Here is a 20,643-nt window from a genome sequence, read left to right on the forward strand (position 1 = left end):
TTTTGCACAGGAGCATGCGTGTGACACACATGTGTGCACACACATGCCCACTGTGCAGGGTGGGCCCTCAGAGTCATGCTAGCCCTGGACATGCACAATCTTGCTTTCACCCAAGCACGGGCAGACACCCGTACACTCGAGCTGCCAACATTGGGAGCTGGGGGTGGGGCGGGTGCCCTTCAGGAGCAGGGACTCAGCTCCTCTGCCCGCCCTGCGGGGCTCACTGCAGATGCCAGGGGTTATTTTAAGCCTGGATCAATGGATGAATTTTGGTGACACAGGCTTGGTGGTAGTGGAGGGGGGCGGGCAGAAGAGATAAGGGGTGGGTGCCCCGGAGCCTTGATGGGGTGAGAGACCCTGGGGTCCAGGGCAAAGGGGTCACTCCTCGGCTGGGCTGCTCTATCTCCAGATCCCCTCACCCAGCACATGGCCAGGCACCTGGGGCAGTGTCAGCTGAATGGGCGATCAGATCCCAGGATTCAGCCAGTCAGGGTCAGCTGGGCTCTGTGTTCGCAGCTGCCCTTTCCTGCTCCACTCACTCCCTGCGGCCAGGTGTTCCCATGGAGAGGAGAGGGTATCCAGTGCCTGGTACAGACCCAGTAGTTGTGGTTACCTATGGCTGCTGACTGACCACTGAATCAGATTGAGATGGGGAGGAAGGTATGTGTGTGTGAGTGTATGTGGGGGGCGGGTGTTGGGGGTTGGACATCAGTCCCTGGGAGGGGCTGGAATCCCCTTCCTTCATCGGACAAATGGCTGTCACTATGTACATGTATTTGAAGGTCTGAAGGGGTCAACATGAGGAAAGCACCCAGTACCAGAACAGTGGGGGCAGGAGGGGGTCCAGAAAGGGGGAGCACTGGGAGACTTGCTCTGACCCAGAAGGGTCACCCTAACTTGGAAGAGTCCCCAGTTCCAAGGGGGCAGAGACAAGCCTCTTTCAACCCAGGTGCCCAGCAACGGGTGGGAAAGGTGGGAGAAGTGGCCCCCCTCAGAGCCCCTGCAGCCTCCAGGGCAGTGGGCAGAGGGCGGTGGGGACTTCAACACCAGCGGTGCGGGTTGTGCCACCGATTCCATTTCTAGGAATGCCCCCTAAGGAAGCAGGAAAGGACGCTCTAGAAAGTAGAGCTCAGAAACTCTGAGAAGAATCACAAATGAGAAGTTTCTTTTTCTTTTTCTTTTTCTTTTTCTTTTTTTTAAGACAGAGTCTCAATCTATTGCCCAGGCTGCAGTGCAATGGCACGATCTCGGCTCACTGCAACCTCTGCCTCCCAGATTCAAGCGATTCTCGGGCCTCAGCCTCCCCAGTAGCTGGGATTACAGGTGCCCGACACCACGCCCAGCTAATTTTTGTATTTTTAGTAGAGGTGGGGTTTCACCGTGTTGGTCAGGCTGGTCTCCAACTCCTGACCTCATGATCCACCTGCCTCTGCCTCCCAAAGTGCTGGGATTACAGGCGTGAGCCACTGCCCCCAGCCAAACGAAAAGTTTAAGGATGGCAAAAAGTAAACTACAAACCAGTTGCAATCTAGATGTAAAGTGTGGCATATTTTAGTGTGGTTGTCTCTGGCCATGGGATTAAAACAATTTCATTTAATTCCTTTGTTCATCTATGTTTTTCTTCTAAACTGGTAATAAGGAGTCCTTTAATGAGGGTGGATTTTCGGGACTGGATGGGAAGTGTGTGTACGTGTGTGTGCACACGTGTGTGTGTAGGTGGGGGGAACAGGCTGTCTTTGGCCAGGGCACAAGGAGAAGCTCTGAGGGGGAAGGTTACCTCCTCTTCCTGTCTGAACCCATTAATACCTGAAATTAGCCTGTCAGCCCTTCATGTCAGGCAACAGACTTGATCCTCCTTAAAATGTAAATCCTTCCTCTTCTTCTCCCCGAGCTTCTCCACTTTCATAAGCTGGTCCCAGTTCCTGAGTGAAGGATGGATGGAAAGGGGACCAGGAGGGACCCTAGGGAGCCCCAAATGCTTCTTCTCACAGAAACTAGGCGCTGGAGTCTTTTCATTTAGAGGCCTGAGCTGCACACTGGGTCAGTTGCACGCCCAGTCCTTGCCCTCCTGCTGTTTCCGTCTGGACAGAGGGAGGTTCCATATCGACCCCTACCTCCTGGAAGGGGCAGATTATGCGTCTGCCCTCCAGGAAGAGTTTTTGATGTTAAGATGAGATACTGAGGCAGGGAGAAGCCAGGCACCAGTACCTTCTCCCGTTCAAATCAACCCCGAAAACACCACTGGGTCGTGCTGGGACCAGGTCCGGGCTCCTTAGGGCCCCCACACCCTACCCCTCGGTTTGTGAAAGGACCTGCGGGTCGGCGCAGGGCGGAGGTCTTCCTCTTCCAGGCTTTCCTTTTCCAGGGCAGGGGCGAGCCCAGTCCCCCTCTCCTCACACCTGGGGAGGGAGCAGATCGCGGAAGTGCGTCAGCCAGGCCGTGCCCATCGACGCGGGGATGGGGACATCCCTGGACCCCAGTCCAGCGTTCGAGAGGTTCTGGAACTGGGCTCGCGCCGCGGGGTAAATCCTTGGCCCTCTGAAGCGGCGCTGCCAGGCGAAGTCCTTCCCATTTGACAGGTGGGAAAATAGAGGCGCCGAGAGGAGAAGGGGCTCTTCTTATGTTATGATCAGAACGGACAGAGGGGACGGGAAGGAGGTGAGAGGCTGGTCCCGCTGGTCCCGGGGCAATTCCGGGCTGCTTTGACCTCCGCGCCTGTAAGGTACAGGTTCCCGCACCTGTAAGACAGGAACGCTCTAGTCGCGGGCCCTAGAGCTGATTCCCTTAGAGCGCCCAGTTCCGAGGAATGTTTCGGCGCATTCGGCGAGGAATGTTTGGGGGGGGTGTCCCCTGTAGGACCCCCCGGCTGCGCGGGCCCTGCTGTCCCCCTAGCCCCTCGCGGCAGCCGCGCTCCTCCCCCGGCTCTGCCTCCCTCCCGCCCTCCCTCCTCTCCCTCCCCCGCCCGCCAGAGCCCGCGCCGAGCCCGAGCGGGAGCCGGAGCCGGAGCCAGAGCGCGGACTGTACGGAGCAGGCGGCGGGAAGGTAGCGGAGTCGGGAGACTCGCGGCCCCGGCGCGGCCTCCACTAGGGCCAAGACCCGCACACCTGCCGGGCCGGGGAGAAGCCGGGGGCCGCGCGCAGGCGAGGACCCGCTGCCCGGCCCGGGGGAGATCCCAGGACGCGGACCGGGCAGCTCGGGTCCGAGGTGCACCTGGGCGGAGGACGCGCCCACCGGAGGTGCAGCCTCGGAGCTCCAGACCCAGCCCACTCGGGGCTGGGGTCCCCAGAGGAGGCGGACAGCCGAGGCGGCGTGCGCCGGGAGCCAGCGCGATTCCTGCGGGAGCCGAGGAGCCGAGTCGGAGGGAGCCGCGGCGCCCGGCCATGCACCGGGCGCAGTAGCGGGAGGCGCGGGCCCGATGGCGCGGGCTGGGGCGCGGAGACTGCTCGCCTGCCGCCGTCCGCCCGGGCTCCGGCTCGCGCTCGCGCTTCGGCTCGCGTTGCTGCTGGCGCGGCCGCCGTCGGGCCGCGCGGGGGCCCCCGAGGCGCAGGGTCCCGCGACGCCGGGCACTACAGCCCCGGCGGGGGGCGACCGCTGCCGCGGCTACTACGACGTGATGGGTCAGTGGGACCCGCCCTTCAACTGCAGCTCCGGCGCCTACAGCTTCTGCTGCGGCACGTGCGGCTACCGCTTCTGCTGCCACGACGGGCCGCGGCGCCTCGACCAGAGCCGCTGCTCCAACTACGACACGCCGGCCTGGGTCCAGACAGGCCGGCCGCCCGCCCGCGCCCGCGACACCGCAGCGCCCCGGGACCCGGGCCGCGAGCGCAGCCACACGGCCGTCTACGCGGTGTGCGGCGTCGCCGCGCTGCTGGTGCTGGCCGGCATCGGGGCGCGCCTGGGTCTGGAGAGGGCGCACAGCCCGCGCGCGCGGCGCACCGTGACCAGGTGAGCGCGCGCCTCCCAGGGACCCCCGCCCGCTCCTCGGACTGCTCTCCCTGCCGGCTGATCCTTCCCATCTCTCTCGAAGCGCTGGTCCTCCCAGCAGGCCCCTTCTCTGGGTTTTCCTCTTTCCGTCTCCCCTCGCTCCCCCCCTCCCCACTTCATCAGGGAGACACCTGACACCGTCCTGACTTCCCTTGACCTTCCGCCCGTGCTGGGCTCCGCACCGCCTTTCCCTGCTCAAGTAGCCTCTGGAGGGCGGAGAGGCTTGAGGGGGGCAGGTAGCCTTGGGCAGAGGGCACCGGGTCACTGTCCAGGGTAAGGGGCGCCGCTGGCCAGGAGGGTGACCGGGCGTCTTGGGCACAGGGAAAGGAAGGGGCGCTTGGCTCTCTGGGTGCCCATCTCCTGCTTCTCCCCACTCTTCCTTCCCCTTTTCCACCTCCCACCTCTCCCCTGCCCCCATAGCTGTGACTCAGGGCTGCCTTTCCCTCCTTGGGTTTCAGAGGCCTCCCCCCACTCACCCCATGCCACAGCTCCCAGGTGAAGGTCAGAGCTCCCTCTGCGTAGAAAGGGGACTCTGGAACACAGTCGTGTGTTGCTGAGGCCAGGACAGGTGCTTGCTGCATTCTGAGCTTGGTGTGAAGTGGGCACTACAGGGTCCAGGTCCCCTTCCTCGGTTGGAACGAGGACTCTGGGACTCTATGTGTCCTGACCCTGGAACTCCCACCCACATGCCACACGTGGCACTCACATGCCCCCAGCAACCCCCATGCCCTGGGGCCTGTGCCTTCCTCATCCACCAGGTCCCAGCACCCTTTGGGTCTGTGGGCGGCTGACACCAAATGTGACAGGCTGGTATTTAGAAGTGACCATAGAGAAGCCTTCATGCCCTGGTGGGCCAGATGTGGACGCTTCCCCCTCCTGGGCCTCAGAGGCAGGGAGTGAGGGCTTCCTTGGCACTCCAGCACCCCTCGCTCCCCAAACCACGGTGCCCACTTTCTCCCAGAGAGCTATAGGGTGAAGCTCGGGCTGGCACCCTGGCCTCCACCCTCAGCTCCTGCACTGTCTTCAGGAGGTGGAGCCTCCTGGCCTGGCTTCTAGATGCTTCAGGGGTAGGGGCTGGGCTGCCCAAATTTGGGGGCCCTTCATTCTGGGTTAGGGTAGCATGGAAGAGGCCTGGGTATATCTTTGACAGGGGCGGGGAAAAAGGAACTGACGGCTATGATGGTGAGGGGTGACTGCAGCAGCCCAGCTGACATGTTCATCCTGAACTCCCTGCACCTGCTGGGGATGGGACAGCAGGTTTGGTGATGCCTCAGGAAGGTGGCGTCCACCCCTGCTGTGCTGTGTGGTGTAGGCCAGTCCCTTCTCCTTTCTGGGCTTCATGGTCCCATGGCCCCTGACTCCCTTTTCTCTGCTGGGTATACCTGGAATGGAGCATAGGCTCGTGTGTGGGTGTGTCCGGAGTCCCTGCCCTCCCCATGATTCTCACCCTTCATTCTGCTGTGTTGGGGCTGAAGGCCAGGGAAGGCTTCTCAGAGGGCTTGGGTGGGGGGCATCTGGAAAGAGTTTGTGCAAAGGCCCAAAAGCGTGGAGGTTACTCAGCTGTCGGGGAGAGAGGAGCTGGCGGTGCTTGCCCAGAGATGAGACCACAGAGGTGAGCCGCTGGGGGGTGGGCAGGGCAGGAAGGTCAGCCCAGGCAGGTACTAGGATGGTTTCAGACCCTGCCACCAAACCTGGAGCCAAACCTTGGCCATCCCTGGTATCCTGCCTCCTGAATGCCCTTCACAAATCAGCCATTTGAGGCTCCAGCCCCAGAAGGAGAGTCAGGCTGAGTAGGAGAAAATCATGGGTTCCGGGTTCTGAAGGCAGCTGGGCTGCACAGACACTGTCACATCACAGCTGGGTGGGGGCTGGGTGATGGGTCCAGGGAGGTGGCTGCCCAAGGTCACACAGCCTGTGGGTCCTGGGCTGCCACCAGGGGGTCTCCCAGCATCCCCTTTCCCTCATCCATCTATCCTTCATGCCTGGGATGGTAGCTTTATCCCACGTCCCAGCAGGAGCCACAGCTGCAGGGGCAGTTACGCAGGCAGGTAAATAAGGCATCCTGGGCCGGCGCGGTGGCTCACGCTTGTCATCCCAGCACTTTGGGATTACAAGTAAACGCTGCAGCCCGACTACTCCAAGGAGGCCGAGACTGCAGGAGTTGGAGACCAGCCTGGCCAACATGGTGAAACTCCATCTCTACTAAAAATACAAAAATTAGCCAGGTGTGGTGGCAGGCACCTTATAATCCCAACTACTCGGGAAGCTGAGACTGGAGAATTGCTGAACTGGGGAGCTGGAGGTTGCAGTGAGCCGAGATTGCACCATTGCACTCCAGTCTGGGCAACAGAGCGAGACTCTGCTTCATAAATAAATAAATAAATAAATGAATAAATAAATAAATAATTCCTGGAGGAGGCCGCTAATGGGGTCTGAAGAATGAGTAGCAGTTTTTTTGGGAGGAGAGGCAGGAAAGCAGAGAAAGCTTGCATTGGGAGGGGAGGCTCACCTGGGGAAGGTTCCGGAGAGTGGCCTCCAGGGAGGGGAGGGAAGGGGAGCCTCATTAGAGTTTCCTGACCTGCTCTGGGAAGCAGCGGTCTTGGGGCCACAGGTGAGGCTGGCAGATACTGCCTGGGAGGGGAAGCTCGTGTGTGATTTGGAGCACTGGAGAGGAACACCTGGAGAGGCTGAAAGAACTGCCCAGGGTTACACGGTGAGACGGTGGTGGCGGGGGCTGGCTTTTGATGAGGTAGGAGACTGAGAGGGTCACCCCTGACCGCTGTCCCCGCAGGGCGCTGACGGAGCTTCTGAAGGAGCCGGGCCCCCAGGAGCCATTGCCTCCCACCCTGGGCCCGCCCCTGGGTGACTGTGTCCAGGTGCAGATGGGGGACGGCCTCCCCCGGGGCTCCCCCCACAACAGCTCAGGTGAGTCAGTGGCGGGCGGGGCTGAGCACGCGGAGGGGCGTGAGAGGCCGAGAGGGGGTCCCTCGGCTGGGGCGCGGAGGCTTCCCCGGTGGAAATGAGCCGCCGCCTCTGCGGGTGAGGGGCCCGACCGGCCAGCCAGCTCCCAGGGATGGAGAGGGACCCCCCCCACAGGTCCTGCGGCCTCGAGTCTGGGGTACTGTGATGTGTGAGGAAGGTTCCAGATGCAGGATTTGCTGGCCGGGCGGGCCTGTGATCTGAGGCTCCGGCTCCGGAGCCTCCCCCTGGGTCTCTCGAGAGGCAGGCAGGCTTGGCAGCCCCCACGCCCCGTCTGGGTTCTGTTCCTCAGACATCCCCCATCTCGGCGGGAGCAGGTCCCAGGACTCCGCGCCTGGCTCGAGCGTCGCCTCCGGGCGAGCCGTTCATGAGGGTGGCACCCCCCGGGCTGGCTGCCGCCGCCGCTGCGCGTGACCCGGAGCCAGGCCCTGTTCCAGGCGCTGGAGGCTGCCGCGAAGACAGGCTTGGCTCGCAGCCTCGCCGGGAGAACGGTCCCCCAGGTTCTCACCGAACGGCCTCTGGGAGAGGGCTGCGGAGAGGTGACAGCGAGGGCGGAGTGACCCGGGGTATCGGGCCGAGCCGCGTCTCACTCCTCGCTCCAGACAAAAAGCGCCTCAGCAAGGCGCCCGTGGGGTCAGCCGCCCTGGGGCCCCCGCGCGGCCCGCGGCTGCAGGGTGGCTGCAGCTTGACACTGCAGCCCGACTACGCCAAGTACGCCACGTTCAAGGCAGCCACGCTGAAGGCCAGAGGTGAGTGGCGGGTGCGGGCGGCGCCAGGGCACTCGGGCGCACTAGCTCCGGGACTTGGAGGCGCAGGGCCCGAGCTCCCAGCGCCAAATTCCCAGTTTCGCGCGTCGGCCGCTCGGCCAATCGGCTCCCGCGCCCCAGCGGGCCCCGCCCCGGCCCCAGCCCCGGCCCGGGCCGAGTCTCCAGCCAGGACCCCTTGTCTGGTCCGGAGCTTGGGTGCTCGGCGCGGCATGACTCTTCCCTGCCCTGTCCCCGCAGAGGCCGGCCCGCGGGACTTCTGCCAGCGTTTTCCCGCCCTCGAGCCGTCCCCGCGGCAACCCCCGGCGGGGGCCCCGCCTCCGGCCCCGGACTTGCCTGCGCCCCTGGACGCCTGCCCCTGGGCCCCTCCGGGCTACGCGCCCCCTGCTGCGCGGGGCCCCTATGCCGCCTGGACCGCCGGTCGCCCGGCCCGGACCGCCCCGCTCGGCCACCCGACGGCTCAGGCCTTCCAGGTACCTCGGCGGCCCGGTCACGCGGCCCGGCGCCAGTTCAGCGTGGAGAAGATGCCCGAGACCTTCAGCCCGCACCCCCCCGGCCTTTACCGCAGCGCGGGCCGCGGGTCCCGGTACCTAAGGACCAACAGCAAGACCGAGGTCACCGTGTGAAGCAGGGCCGCGGTCCCCTCGAGGCATGGGCTGGGGCCCTCGTCTGCCCGTTGGAGCCCCAGGCCACAGGGAGAGGAGCGCCGGCCTTAAGGTCAGCTCTTCTGTCTGCCTCAACGGCACTGGTGTCTTGGAGCCCGCAGGCCATGGGTTCGTCTTGTACATAAGCCCTTTTTTGTGGTTCCTGCCCCTGAGAATAAAGACGCCTCAGCGTGGCTGCGAGGCAGCATTGGTCATTGACTGGACAGATGGCAGTGCAGGTAGAGTGCACGCGAGTGCAAAGGGTGGAGGACTGCTCCAGTGCGCCGGCGGGAGCCAGGGGCAAGTGGTTGGAGAGGGTGGCTGGGGTTGAATGTCAGGGTTAATGCCCACGCCAGTGGGAGCCCTGGGAGAGGGAACAGTTAGACTTCAGCCATGCAAAGGCCTAGGCACAGGAGAGAGGGCTGTTGGGCCAGAGGTCCAGTTGGGGGTCCATACCCTATACTGAAGGTGAGCCCCCTCCAGCCGCCACTCTGTGGCTTGAGTTGGCTGAACCTGGCTGATGCTCACTGACCATTGGCTGTGGGCCGGCCCCTGGCCCGCAGGTCGCTTGGCCAGATTGGCCCCGGGCTACCCCCCCTTAATGGGTGTGGGCTGTGTGGACATCTGGTGCTCCGGTTGGGGGCGCCTCCTCCCAGGAGCTTCTCTGAAGGAAATGGGGGAAAAGCTGGAGCAGGGGCCCTGGCAGTGCCCCTTCGGGAGGGCTGGCGGCACCTGGCTGTGGCCCAGGGCACTGCTAGCAGCCTGCGTGCACCATCCACAGAGCTCCTCTGTGCCAGGTAACGCTGGGGAGGCTGGGGGCCAGGGCTGTGGCTGGTTGAGGTGTGTGACCTCAGCAAAGCTACCCAGGCGGGTCTGTTTCCCTCCCGAGTACCTGAAGCGTAGTGTACTGTTTCAAGTGTAGTGTACCATTTGTGGGCCTTTCTCATGAAATTCGCAAGAGCCTCAAGGGAGGTGTGTCTCTTCAGAGGAAATTCGGGTTTTGAGACCTAAGTAGCTTGCCCAAGGTCACCCAGCAGACTCCTAGGTTAGGACCCTCCTGGATTGCTGTGAATCGGCTGGAATGGCAAGGAACAGGCAGTTTGGCTGGGAGGGAGGGTTCCCTGTTCCCAGGGTATATATAAACAGTCTGGAGCTTTCCTTCTGCTGGCTGGGCTGCCCCGAGGCCCCAGAACCCACCAGGCCTGGTCTCCGCTCCTGCCACTTGAAGAGTCCACCTCCCTGTCCCTTTAGGCTGTTAAGGAAACCAAGGCTTAGAAGCACCAGGACAGAGCCCTGGGCCCACGGTCCTGTCCCAGTCCCACAGCTGTGAAGAGCTGGAGGAGGAGGGTGGGGGCTGAGTCATGGTGCCTACACAGAATCACAAAGGAATCTGGTTCCTTCTCACCCCACCTCCCATCCCCTGCCCCCCCAACACATAACACACCCCGTGGCTGGGCTGTGCCGAGTGGGCAATCCCCCCTGCCCATTCTCAGTCCCAAGGGCCCTGGATCTCCATCCCAGTGGAGCCAGGCCCAGACTGTGGGCAGTGGCCATCCCTGAAAATGATGGAGCCGTGCACGGGACCAGCAACTGGGCCTCACTGGGGTGTTCTGCTCCTCAGGGCAGGGTAGCCTGCTGTGACTACCCTTCAGAGAAGGACGTGGCTCATAGCTGAAGGGATTCAGCCCCAGGCTCAGTCCCATCCTCACTCCTCTTGTGATGAGGCCCAGCACTCCCATCCCAGTCTGTGGTCCTGGCCCCTGGTGTGGCTTACACCAAGCCTGGCCTCACCAGCGACACAAGACACTCGCTGTAAACTTGCATCCCATCACTCAGTCCTGGCACACAAGCCTGTGGAGCTGCAGTTCATGGCTGGGCTTAGCTTCCCAATTCTGCACAAGTGGAAGTGGAGACTGAGGCCAGGTCCTGCCCAAGGTGACCCAGCTGGGAAGCACGGGACCTGGACTTGGATCTGACTTGTGGGCCAGTGAGCCTCCTGGCTCAGAGGGTCACTGCCTTTAGGGAGGGAGAAACTAAGGAGCAGCTTACCCAGTGGGGGAGATGGTCAGTACCCCAAATCTGTCAGCCAGCCAGCATTACATCCAGGGAACAAGCTGGAACCTGGATACGTGACCTGTGACCCCTGAAGTGCCACCCACAGCCCTTTTATCCCAGGCTGGAGGGTGTGTCAGGCACCGGACAGAAGGTGGGCAAGGGAGGCCCATTAGACTGAGGCTAGGGGCCCTCTCAGCAGGTGGGGGCTGCCCTCAGTCCCTGGCCCACTGCCTGCCAAGTCACGCCGCCCCTTGGCTGGACACCACAGCAGTTGCACTACAGACCCTCACACACCTTGTGCTGGGTGGTACCAATCTGTGTTTATTGAATAACCTATGTCTGGGACACGGTGACTGAACATCAAAGAAGCCATAGGTGTATCCCCCTTTTCAGTGAAAAACCACCCTCTCCCACCCCCAAACAATAGTGAGAAAAGGCACAGGACATACACACGACACGCAGGTGGGCAGGGTCCATAAATTACAGTGAGAGTAGGGGAGGGGCAGGAGAGAAAGCGGGCAGGAGAGAAAGCAAGCAGGTGGGGTCCAAGCACACCCCAGGGACAACATTCCAGCCTGCATCGAGGTGGCCCGGTTGTGAGCACCCCTCAGTCTGTGCTGGGGCTCCTGCCCACCCTCTGCTCCAACCAGCCTGAGGACGAGGCACAGGGAGGCAGGACCCCTGTCACTCAGGAGGCCCTGGGAGAAAGTCTCTGGGAGGTGCTGCACCAGGGGGTCCAGAAAAGTAGGACTTTTTCTCCTAGGACACATCAGGGCAAGGGACCTCATTCCTAGTGCCCACCATAGGCAACCCTCTGCCCACGCTGAAAAGAAGGGCTTGCCGCTGCACAGGGATTAGGGGTTGGTCCTTGCCGCCCTGGTTTATTTTTGGGTCAAGAATTAGGGATAAAAATATACAGATAAGCCTCAACTTACCACGGGGTTACTTCCTGATAAACTCATCATAAATGAAAATATCATAAGTAAAAAATTCATTTAATACCCCAACAGACCAACTGTAAAGTTGAAACATGGTTGAACCATTGTTAAGTTGGGGACAGTCTGTACTGTGGAGGTGGGAGCTGGGGTAGGGGAGGAGGGAACCTAGAAGCCATGCTGAAGGCACCTGGTCCCCAGTCCCAATGGGCGGCTTCATTTCTCCCAACTTCCTGGGCCCACCTTGAGCTTGGGCTGACATCCTAGGAGGCGGGGAGTGGGAAGGAACAGGACAATTAAATAAGATACCATTTATTTTTTTAAAAAATTAAAAAATAATGCTGATATTATTTCATTCATCCGCAGGCCTATCCCCTGCCTCCCACCAGCCTCCCAGGGCTGGGCCCCCTCCTCCCCTGGCTGGCCTGCGTAATAAAGGGAAAAACAATGAGCAGGCTCAGCCAGCCACAGGGGAGGGAACGCAGACCAAGGGAGAGAATCAAGACGCTACAGCAACTCAGCCTCGCATCATGGCAAACCCAAGCACACTGGTAAAAAACATTTGTATAAAAAGGGGGGAGGGCATGCCGGGCACAGGCCTGAGGGCAACTGCTCCCTGGTGCTCAGAGACTGCTGTCCCCCAGAGGAAGCCTGATAAAATCTGAGGAAGCAAAAAGGAGAGAGTAGGGTTCAGGAGAGAGAAACTCAGGAAGGCTGGAGGCAGGGGCTTGGCAGCTTGGGAGCTCCCCCTGCTGCTATCAAGTCAGAGCTGCCCAGTTTCTGCCCTGCTACCTTTCCTCTTATGCCCACCAGGCCCTGGACCATGAGCATCTAGGGACAGCAGCTTTAAGGGGCTCTGCCCAGGGGCCCACTGGCCTGAGGTGGCCCAGAAGCCTCGGCAGGTGACAGCTAAGATGACAAGGCTCCTCCCCACCACTCTCAGCGGGAGGATGCTGGGGGAGAGAGGAACCGAGAGAGAAGTGGAGGGTCAGGTGAGCTTGGTGGTCAGGAGGCGGCAATGGCAGTGCCACCACCCAGCTTGACAATCATCTGCTGGCAGTCGTTGCAGGAGCGCCGGTCACCCACCTTCTCCAGGGTGCGGGCAGCCTCGGCCAGTAGCACTGCCCGCTGGCCCGGGGAGGAGAGGAAGGAGAGGGGCAGGTGGCGGCAAGCCAGCAGGATGGCGGTGGCCCGCTCTCGCTGGCCAGGCCAGGCATCCACCTCTCCTGTGGGAAGGAGATGTGTGTCAGATCCGAGAGTCTGCCATGAAGCCGGTGCTGTTCCTTGGCGTTACCTGGACTCATTCACTGAACACTCACACCCATCCTGGGAGGTGGGGTCTGCTGCCCCACCCAGTCCATGGAAAAGAAGTGAATTTGTCCAGCCTCTCACAGCCAGCCCACGGTGGGACTGAGATGGACCCACATGACCTGGCTCGACGCGTGCGCCTGTGTTGGGAAGCCACCCCAACCCTCCTTCCCTGAGCAGAGCATGACCCATGACCACCCCAACCCCTGCAGCCCACCAAGGGCGGCCCCGGGCTTCTTTCATTCTCAGGTGAGAGGTGTGCTGGGCACCGCTGCCAGATGTGGGAGTTGGGCTGGCCCCTTCCCTCCTCTCTTCCCAGGGAGCAGGGCCCAGCCCAGCCTGTGAGCTGGGGAGTGGTGGACTCACCGTGCTTGGCGCTCTGTGTGGTGCGCCGCCGCAGGCTGTGTTCCAGCAGCTGGTGGGTGCGGGTGGGGCTGGCTCCTGCCATCAGGCGCACGGTCGCTTCATGCAGGAACACCTGGGGAGGCACCGGGGTGACATCCGTCATACCCCTGGTCCCCACCTGTCTATGCCCAGGGTAGCTCTCCCTGAGCCATCTCGCCTGCCACCTGATGACATCCCTTCCCACACCAACTTGCCTTGCTCACCCCTGAAAAGCAACCTTTGTTGTCCCCTACTCTGACCGTGAGCCAGGCTGGAAACCTGGCTGAACGGCAGGAGCAGGACGAGAGGCGAGAGGTAAGAGAGGCAAAAGGCCTGCTTTTCCCAACTGGTGACAAGAAAGCCCTGGATGCACCTTGTGGGGCTGGCAGACAAGTGTCCTGGGTGAAGCCACAAGGCCCTGGAGGCTGCTTCGAGTTTGACAAAAGGACAGGTGTGACAGGGACAGAGGGGTGAGAAGGACAGCTGGGCTGGTACCAGAGAGGTTTGGTATCCTCTTTCTGTATCTTTAGAAAGGAACAGAGTCTAGAGGTGTGCAGGTAGAGTCTGCAGCGCTTAGGTATGAGCCACTGCTGGGTGAAGGGCAAGGCCGAGGTCTGCCATTTCTTAAAATCTCAAGCTCTTTTTGATGTCTTTATATCTCAGTCTTCAGGGAGGGTCTTCAGTGCTGACAAGTGGATTCTGGTCCTGGTAGGCAATGGGGAGCCACTGATGGGCTCTCAGCAGGGAGAAGCAGAATGGAAATGGTATTTAAGAGGAGGCCTTTGGACCAGGCGAGGTGGCTCACACCTGTAATCCCAGCACTTTGGAAGGTGGAGGCAGGAGGATAGCTTGAGGCTAGGGGTTTGAGACCAGCCTGGGCCACATAGCAAGACCCCATCTATTAAAAAAAAAAAAAAGCCATTGTTGCCAGCCATGCTGTGAGTAGACCGGAGGGCTGACCAGAGGGGGCTCCAGGAGCCAGGGGTACCACCCCAGGCCTTGGGGTACATGCCCTCTTTTCCATAGTAAGGAATGGCTCTCTGATGATACAGTCTGCTGTGTCTGTCTTGGCTCGCTGCACAGAGTGGCCCAGTGCAACCGTGTGGGTCCCACAGCACCTCAGGGTAATGGGTGTGGGGGCTGAATATCAGGCTCCACGGCAGCAGCCTTGCTCTGAGGCCGTCTCCTTCCAGCCCAGCCTGTGCCCCCTCAATGACACTTCTGAGTCATCTCACTCAAATTTTTAGAAAAAAATACAGGTACAAATATGTTGAATAAATTATGTAGCAATAAAAACAAACAAAAATGGAAATGGCTGGAGGCCAGCAAGCCCCGTCATAGACCTTTCCTCTGTGACTTAGTTCAGATCATGTGGCCACTGCCAAGAGGATGTTACCCAGCAGCAGAACCGAAGCCTCTAATTACTATGAAAAAGAGTGAATTTCCCTTTAAGTGCAGTTCTAGAGAAATTGTCACTTTGCCAACAGTTATGAAAGTCAAAGCGGAGCTCGGGACCGGGCCAGGAGCCCTGACTTGCCGCCATTGCCCTCAGAGCCCTCCCACTCAGCATGTGCCTGGGGAGGCACAGCTCCCTGCTGGCCCCTGTCTGTGGCGGCAAAGTGTGGCCTGCTCCCTGCTGAGCTCCGGGGCCAGGCACACAGCAGGCACTCAACCAACGTGTGCTGAACACAGGGACACATGGCGCCCAGCCCAGTGTTGGGCATGAGCCAAGCAGGTGCTTGACAGGTCACCAGGCTGACCTCAGAGGGCCAACTCCACCACCACGCGCTGGTGCCCATGCTGGGTTCTGGGCTCAGGCCCCACAGGCTCCAATCTGCCCTGCCCCACCAGCCAGCTGGGCCTCACCTTGCGGTACGCTGGGCGGAAGCTGTGTGCCAGCCTGCGCAGGCTGCCCAGGTCCCGCTGGAAGCCCGCCAGTTCAGCGCCTGATGCGTGGTAGGTCTCCCCCACAGCCTGGCTGGCACTGGCCTGCTTTTGCCAGAGCGTTGTCCGTAGCGACAGTAGCAGGTCACAGGTGAGCAGCTGGACCATCTGTGGGGTCAGCCACGAGAGAGGGGGAACAGATGACTGGCCCATCCCTGAGGCAAGGATCCCAGCACCTACCAGGCTTCCCCCTAGACCAACACTCAGCAGCTCTGGGAGGAAGTGGAGAGCCCCAGAGCCTGGCGAACTCTGCAGGATGTGAGGGAACAGCTCAGGGGAGAACCAGTCCCTTCCATGGCCCCAGGAGGTGGGAGACAAGCCCTCCCCATTCTGCAGGTGAGAAAGCAAGGCTCTGACAGGGACAGCAGCTTGTATAGAGGACACAGCACAGGCAGGTGGCAGGGGCAAAAATCAAACCCTTGTGGGTTGAAGGCGCAGGTTCTTCCACCCCATGGGAGCTCCACCAAGGCTGGCTAGGAGGCTGAGATACCCACTAGTGCCAAGGAAAAGCCTGAAGTGGCAGCAGAGCTTGGAGATGGGGCTGGGGAAAGGAGGAGGAGGAGGGGGAGAGGAAGACAGGTGTCTCAGAAGACAACCACAGAATGGTTTAGTGCTTGGGGACTAGGCTGACTGACCTGGCTGTGCCACTTACTAGCTACATGACCCTGGCATAGGACTCAGTCTCTCTGAGTCTGTTTCTTCATCCAAAAAAATGGAAATGGCACCACCACAGGGTTGCTGTGTCATATGAGAAGGTACTGCATGTGGGTCATGCATACTTTCTGCCCACTACCTACAGGGCTGGCTGCCCACCTGGCTCACAATGGCACACCAGCGCGACACCAAGCAGTGAGGAGCAGCGAGTCCTTGTTGAGATGGGCCGCAAGTAGCCCACCGGTCCAGATGAACTCCCTCAGGCCAAGCCTCATCTCACCTAGCCCTGGCTTTCCTCCTTCCCAAGACACTGGGCCTGGGGAAGACCCTGCCCTGTCCCGGCACGAGACTTTGATCCTTGCCTACACTGTTTTCTGGCTGTTGTGTGCTTCAAGGGGATGTGGATAAGGATCCCTCTTCTCAAACAAAACCTGGCGCTTCTAAGCTGTGCATGCTGCAGAAGCGCCTGCGGACATGGAGGCAGCAAGCCTATGGCTGGATTCTGCCCTCTGAGGGCCATCAGGCTGCATGGGCTCGTCTTCTAAGCTCACTCTCCTACCAGAGCTGCTATCAAGGAACCCGGGTCCAAAGGGTGGCTGTAAGCCTCTCATTCCCCAAACTGAGCCTGGACTGTTTGGTTCTCTCATGAAGACAAATATGGAAGAGACTAATGGAAAGCCCAAAAGAGAAGCTGAGATGTGGCTCGCCATCTGCCTTTGGTCTTGGCAGCCCAGGGCATTTGCCCCCCACCCCGTTTTTTTAAAAGATGGAGTCTTGCTCTGTTACCCAGGCTGGAGTGCAGTGGCGTGATCTTGGCTCACCGCAACCTCTACCTCCCGGGTTCAAGCAATTCTTCTGCCTCAGCCTCCTGAGTAGCTGGGATTACAGATATATGCCACCACACCTGGCTAATTTTTGTATTTTTAGTACAAAAGGGGTTTCACCATGTTGGCCAGGCTGGTCTCAAACTCCTGACCTCAGGTATCTGCCCACCTCAGCTTCCCAAAGTGCTGGGATTACAGGTGTGAGCCACCGCGCCCAGCCAGTTGGGGCCTTTTCTGCACACTGCCTGTCCCTACAGGGGCTGGCACGCTGTCCTGGGTTCTTCCCAGTGCCCAGGTCCACTGACAATATCTAGCTTGAAGTACTAGCCTAGCCAGCTGAGACCAAACCCCAGGGAATGGCTGAGAATCTGAATCTCCAGGACTCTCCCTGTCTCTCCCACTCTGGAGTTAAGGACATGTTCCTCAGGAGACCCAGCTGGGTGCCCTCCTGTTTCCTGGGATGGCTGTGACTTAGGTCCCAACAGTGGCAGCAGTGCCCTCTATCAGGATCCCCTCCCCCAAGTGATCGGGCCTTCGGTCAGGGCACAGTGGGCAGGCTCTCGAGGGCCAGGCAGGCCTCTGTGATGCACTGTGGAAACATTGCATGGGTACCACCAGAACATGCAATGCAACTACAATGCACCGCAGCTGCCCGCCAGGAGGTGTACAGCCAGCCAGGGAGGTGCTCTGTTTGTGTGCCCAAGGGGGCAGGGGCCCACTCTAGGCTGCCTGCAGAGGCCTGGGAAGTCATGCAAACTGCTGGAGCAAATGCAGGGTGAACCCCTGGCCAGCTGGGGTGTACCTGGATTTACAGAGGCTATGGGCCAGCAGGACCTGGGACTCTGGGAGCCTAAGAAAGGTGCAAGTAGAAACACGCTTGCCTCAGCGGCTGAAAAGGCAGTCCACCTAGGCCAATAGGCTGTAACTTTTTTTGAAAGGGGCTGCTGTCCTGGTTTCTCTGTCTCTTGGATGGCCCCACTTTCGGGGTCAGCGTGAGGTGAGTGGGAGTGCTCCCATAAGCCAGTGCAGAGCACCTCCCCCAGGGCCAGCTCAGGCCCCACTCACGTGGTTGAGGGCAGGGTCAGAGGTGGCCCCGCTGACGTTGAGGCTGCTCCATAGGTGGCCGCTGGCCCTCTCGCAATGGCAGAAGGAACTCGGCTGCCCATCTGCTTTCCCAGGGAGTGAAGCATGCATGGCTCTGCAGGCATGGAAGACGGCCTTCACCAGGGGGCTCCTGCAACAGTGATAGGGAGTCGAGAGGCAGGTTGCTATGTGTTACCCGTGTGACAGGCAGAGGGGCCCAAGCCAGTGACCGCGACGCCCCGCACGGGTATGACATGTGCCACTATGGCTCCAGACCTGAAATGCCAGCCCTGAGCTAGGGTGAGCGCCACACCCTGTAGCACCTTCATTCAGTGCTGGAAGTCAGAGACACAGGATTCACCATCACATCTGCTGCTAAGAAGCCACCCAAGATAAGTCATTCCAACATGTGTGCCTCAGTTTCCTTACCTATAAACTGGCCACAATAAGATGTTGTACCCGTTCTTTAAGGGACCACCCTCCCAGATATGTGGTGTTAAACTCTCTGGAGAAACTTAGTTTCTTTCTGTAGAGCAGACTGGGAGTGAAAGGGGAGGCTAGGGATGGAGGAGGGGTCTCATAGCATCCTAGTCCCTGAAGAGCAGAGGGACCCAGGGGTAAGTGAATCCAGGAGGCACCAGTGCCTGCAGGGGTGTCTTGGCTGTCCATGGCAGCTCTGCTGCTCAGGAGTGAGATGACTTTAGACAACTTACCTGCTGAGCCTCAGTGTCCTCAGGCACATTGGCTGGGGGAGACACACATACAGGTGGAATGCGACACAGGGCTGGGTGCTTACCTAGTCAGAGTGCTTAAAAATGGGGCTACTTCAATGCAATTAGGATGTCACATCTACTTCAGGGAACACAGGACTTCAAGCCTGTGTATACTCACTCTTCTAAGCAACTTCCTGTGCGCTGGTTAAGAGTCTGCTTGATAGGAAATGCTACAGCCTTGGCTCTAAGGCTAGGACCTCGTGGGGCCTTTCTGTCCTGGAGCATTTTACAGTTTCTCTTAGAACACTCAGATCCAATTAGAAACAGCTAGGGAGTCAGCAGGCAGGGCTGCCCATCACTAAGTGCTGAATGCCCCCAAGACACAGACATGAATCTCCAAAGAGGAATGTCAAAAGCTCTCTGGTTATGCCGTGTGCTAAAGGCTATTTTAGTTACAGGACAAGGTTGCCAGGGTTGATGGTGGGGCTGGAGGTGGCTGGAAGGAAAGTGGGTAAAATGCTGGCACACAGGGGCAGGATGCTCCAGTGCACATGAGTTTTGGGGGCAACAGTGGCCTCTCTGCACTGATTGTGAACCACCAATGCCTGCCTCCACCACGAAACTTCTGAAGATGCTGGGAGCCATAGTGCTCTCGTCTCTTCTTTTCAGCCTGTGGCGCCATGAAGGCTGCAGGGAAGAGGACCTGGAGGCAGTGCTGACAGCTGCTGGGACAACTGTCATGTTGTGCAGAGCAGGACACTTGCACAGAGGACCTGCTGGCCCAACTTGAGTTCTCCATGGTGCCCTCACCCCCGACTTTTCTAGCCACCCACCTGTCATGCAGTCCTGACCCTTCACCCCAACATGCCCACCCAGTCCAGCTTGCTCCTGCTAACTCAAATAAGATTCCCCTGGAGAGAAGCAAGTGGGTGGCCAAGGAGGGTTACGCACTCTGTCACTTCCAGGGCCTTGGGGATGCGTTCTACTTTGGTAAAATGAGAGCGTACAGCTGCGTCGTCTCCCTGGAGCCAGCTGATGGCCACAGTGATTGCAGACGTCCACCACCGACAGATGATGTCTGGACCTAGAGGGGAACAGCACCAAACATACTCCAACACCCACAGAAACGAGACCTGTGGTGCTCAGAGGCTGCTACACTTCCTTCCTAGGGGGTGGGTAACATCTTTGCCTGCTGGGAATGGGCCAATAGCCTCTGGGCTCCCACACCCAGGACTCGCGGGGAGGGGAATAAACCAGCGCAATCATGCAAAGTGTTTGGCAATATGTATCAAGAGCCTTAAAAATGTTCACTCCTGGCTGGGCGCGGTGGTTCATGTCTGTAATCACAGCATTTTGGGAGGCTGAGGCAGGTGGATCACCTGAGGTCAGGAGTTTGAGACCAGCCTGGCCGACATGGTGAAACCCCCTCTCTACTAAAAATACACAAAAAAATTAGCCAGGCATGGTGGTGGGCGCCTGTAATCCCAGCTACTAGGGAGGCTGAGGCAAGAGAATCGCTTGAACCCCAAGGGGGTGGAGGTTGCAGTGGGCCGAGATCGCGCCATTGCCCTCCAGCCTGGGCAACAAGAACAAGAGCAAGACTCCGTCTCAAAAAAAAAAAAGTTCACTCCCATTAAGCTAGTAATCCCATTTTTGTCAGTCTGTCATAATGAAATTGGCTTAAAGAGAGAAAAAAGTTTAACACAGATGTTCATTGCAGTGTTGTTTTTAAGTAAAAAGATGGATACAACCTAAGCTTTCAACAGCCATAAAGAATGGTATCTTCAAAGTATCTGGAACAGGCTCCTGTTAAGAGTATTTTAAGTCTTCTCTCAGCCTTAGTTTTTTCAACTGCAAAATGATGACAGTAGTGATCCCACAAAACCAGCAGGGATGGTCATGCTTCCCTAAACTTGAAAACAGAGGCCACAGGTCAGGGATCATGATGGGGTGGCTGATTTTCTGGGATCCCTCCCTTCCCAGGGAGAGTGACCAGAGGTAGCTTGGTACCCCTATCTTCCCAGGTGGCCACAGAAGCCCAAGAGTTGGCAGCTGATGTGCTATCGTCCTGATGGCAGTTTAGGGACAGAAGCAAAGAAATGTCCTGGTGTCAATCCAGTCAGCAGGCTGCGCTGTGACACTGAGGTGATGAGGGGCCGCGGAGTGGTAGAGAGGCCCAGATGAAAAGTCTCTTCAGAACAAACAGTGTAAGGCCCAAGAGCTGCCTCAGGGGCCACTGTGCATCTGAAAGGTGACTCCCTGCCATCCCTGGTGCCTGGGCCACTCGTTGCTTGTTCTTCTGGAAATTAAGAAGGCTCCTCACCTGGGCCACACAGCCAGGACTTGAGGAAGACATTCAATCACTCATTGCC

At 59.4% G+C, this 20,643-nt stretch overlaps 2 protein-coding genes across 5 annotated transcripts in view; one reads left to right on the forward strand and one right to left on the reverse strand.

Annotated features, from left to right (window-relative positions):
- The first annotated feature begins 3,391 nt into the window (after nt 1–3,391).
- On the forward strand, nt 3,392–8,572 carry SHISA8 (shisa family member 8). 3 transcript variants are annotated; one of them, XM_033233785.1, is made up of 4 exons: nt 3,392–3,945; nt 6,776–6,909; nt 7,281–7,712; nt 7,968–8,572. In XM_033233785.1, the coding sequence occupies exons 1-4, from the start codon at nt 3,416–3,418 to the stop codon at nt 8,351–8,353; spliced, it is 1,482 nt and encodes a 493-aa protein (XP_033089676.1). In that variant the 5' UTR covers nt 3,392–3,415; the 3' UTR covers nt 8,354–8,572. The 3 variants fall into 3 exon arrangements, with proteins under 3 accessions (XP_033089676.1, XP_033089677.1, XP_033089678.1); XM_033233786.1 differs by having other exon boundaries at nt 8,201–8,572; XM_033233787.1 differs by having other exon boundaries at nt 7,401–7,712.
- A 2,152-nt stretch (nt 8,573–10,724) lies between these two features.
- Nucleotides 10,725–20,643, reverse strand: part of SREBF2 (sterol regulatory element binding transcription factor 2) — a 79,928-nt gene continuing 70,009 nt past the window's right edge. For both annotated transcript variants that reach the window (XM_033233788.1, XM_033233789.1), the window contains 5 exons: nt 19,223–19,355; nt 17,541–17,709; nt 14,920–15,105; nt 13,036–13,147; nt 10,725–12,587 (listed from right to left, as the gene is read on the reverse strand). In XM_033233788.1, coding sequence (XP_033089679.1) covers nt 12,367–12,587; nt 13,036–13,147; nt 14,920–15,105; nt 17,541–17,709; nt 19,223–19,355 — 821 coding nt within the window. In that variant the 3' untranslated portion in view covers nt 10,725–12,366. The remainder of the gene's footprint in view (nt 12,588–13,035; nt 13,148–14,919; nt 15,106–17,540; nt 17,710–19,222; nt 19,356–20,643) is intronic.

The sequence above is a fragment of the Trachypithecus francoisi genome, unplaced genomic scaffold (genome assembly GCF_009764315.1).
Source record: "Trachypithecus francoisi isolate TF-2019V2 unplaced genomic scaffold, Tfra_2.0 Lachesis_group14, whole genome shotgun sequence".
Classification (NCBI taxonomy): domain Eukaryota; kingdom Metazoa; phylum Chordata; class Mammalia; order Primates; family Cercopithecidae; genus Trachypithecus; species Trachypithecus francoisi.

Excerpts from the sequence above, each read along its gene's own strand:
- SHISA8 (XM_033233785.1), top strand. The coding sequence starts at position 3,416 with ATGGCGCGGGCTGGGGCGCGGAGACTGCTCGCCTGCCGCCGTCCGCCC. Across the intron at positions 6,910-7,280 it reads CTCCCCCCACAACAGCTCAG|GTCCCAGGACTCCGCGCCTG; the intron begins GTGAGTCAGTGG and ends CGGCGGGAGCAG. Across the intron at positions 7,713-7,967 it reads AGCCACGCTGAAGGCCAGAG|AGGCCGGCCCGCGGGACTTC; the intron begins GTGAGTGGCGGG and ends CTGTCCCCGCAG.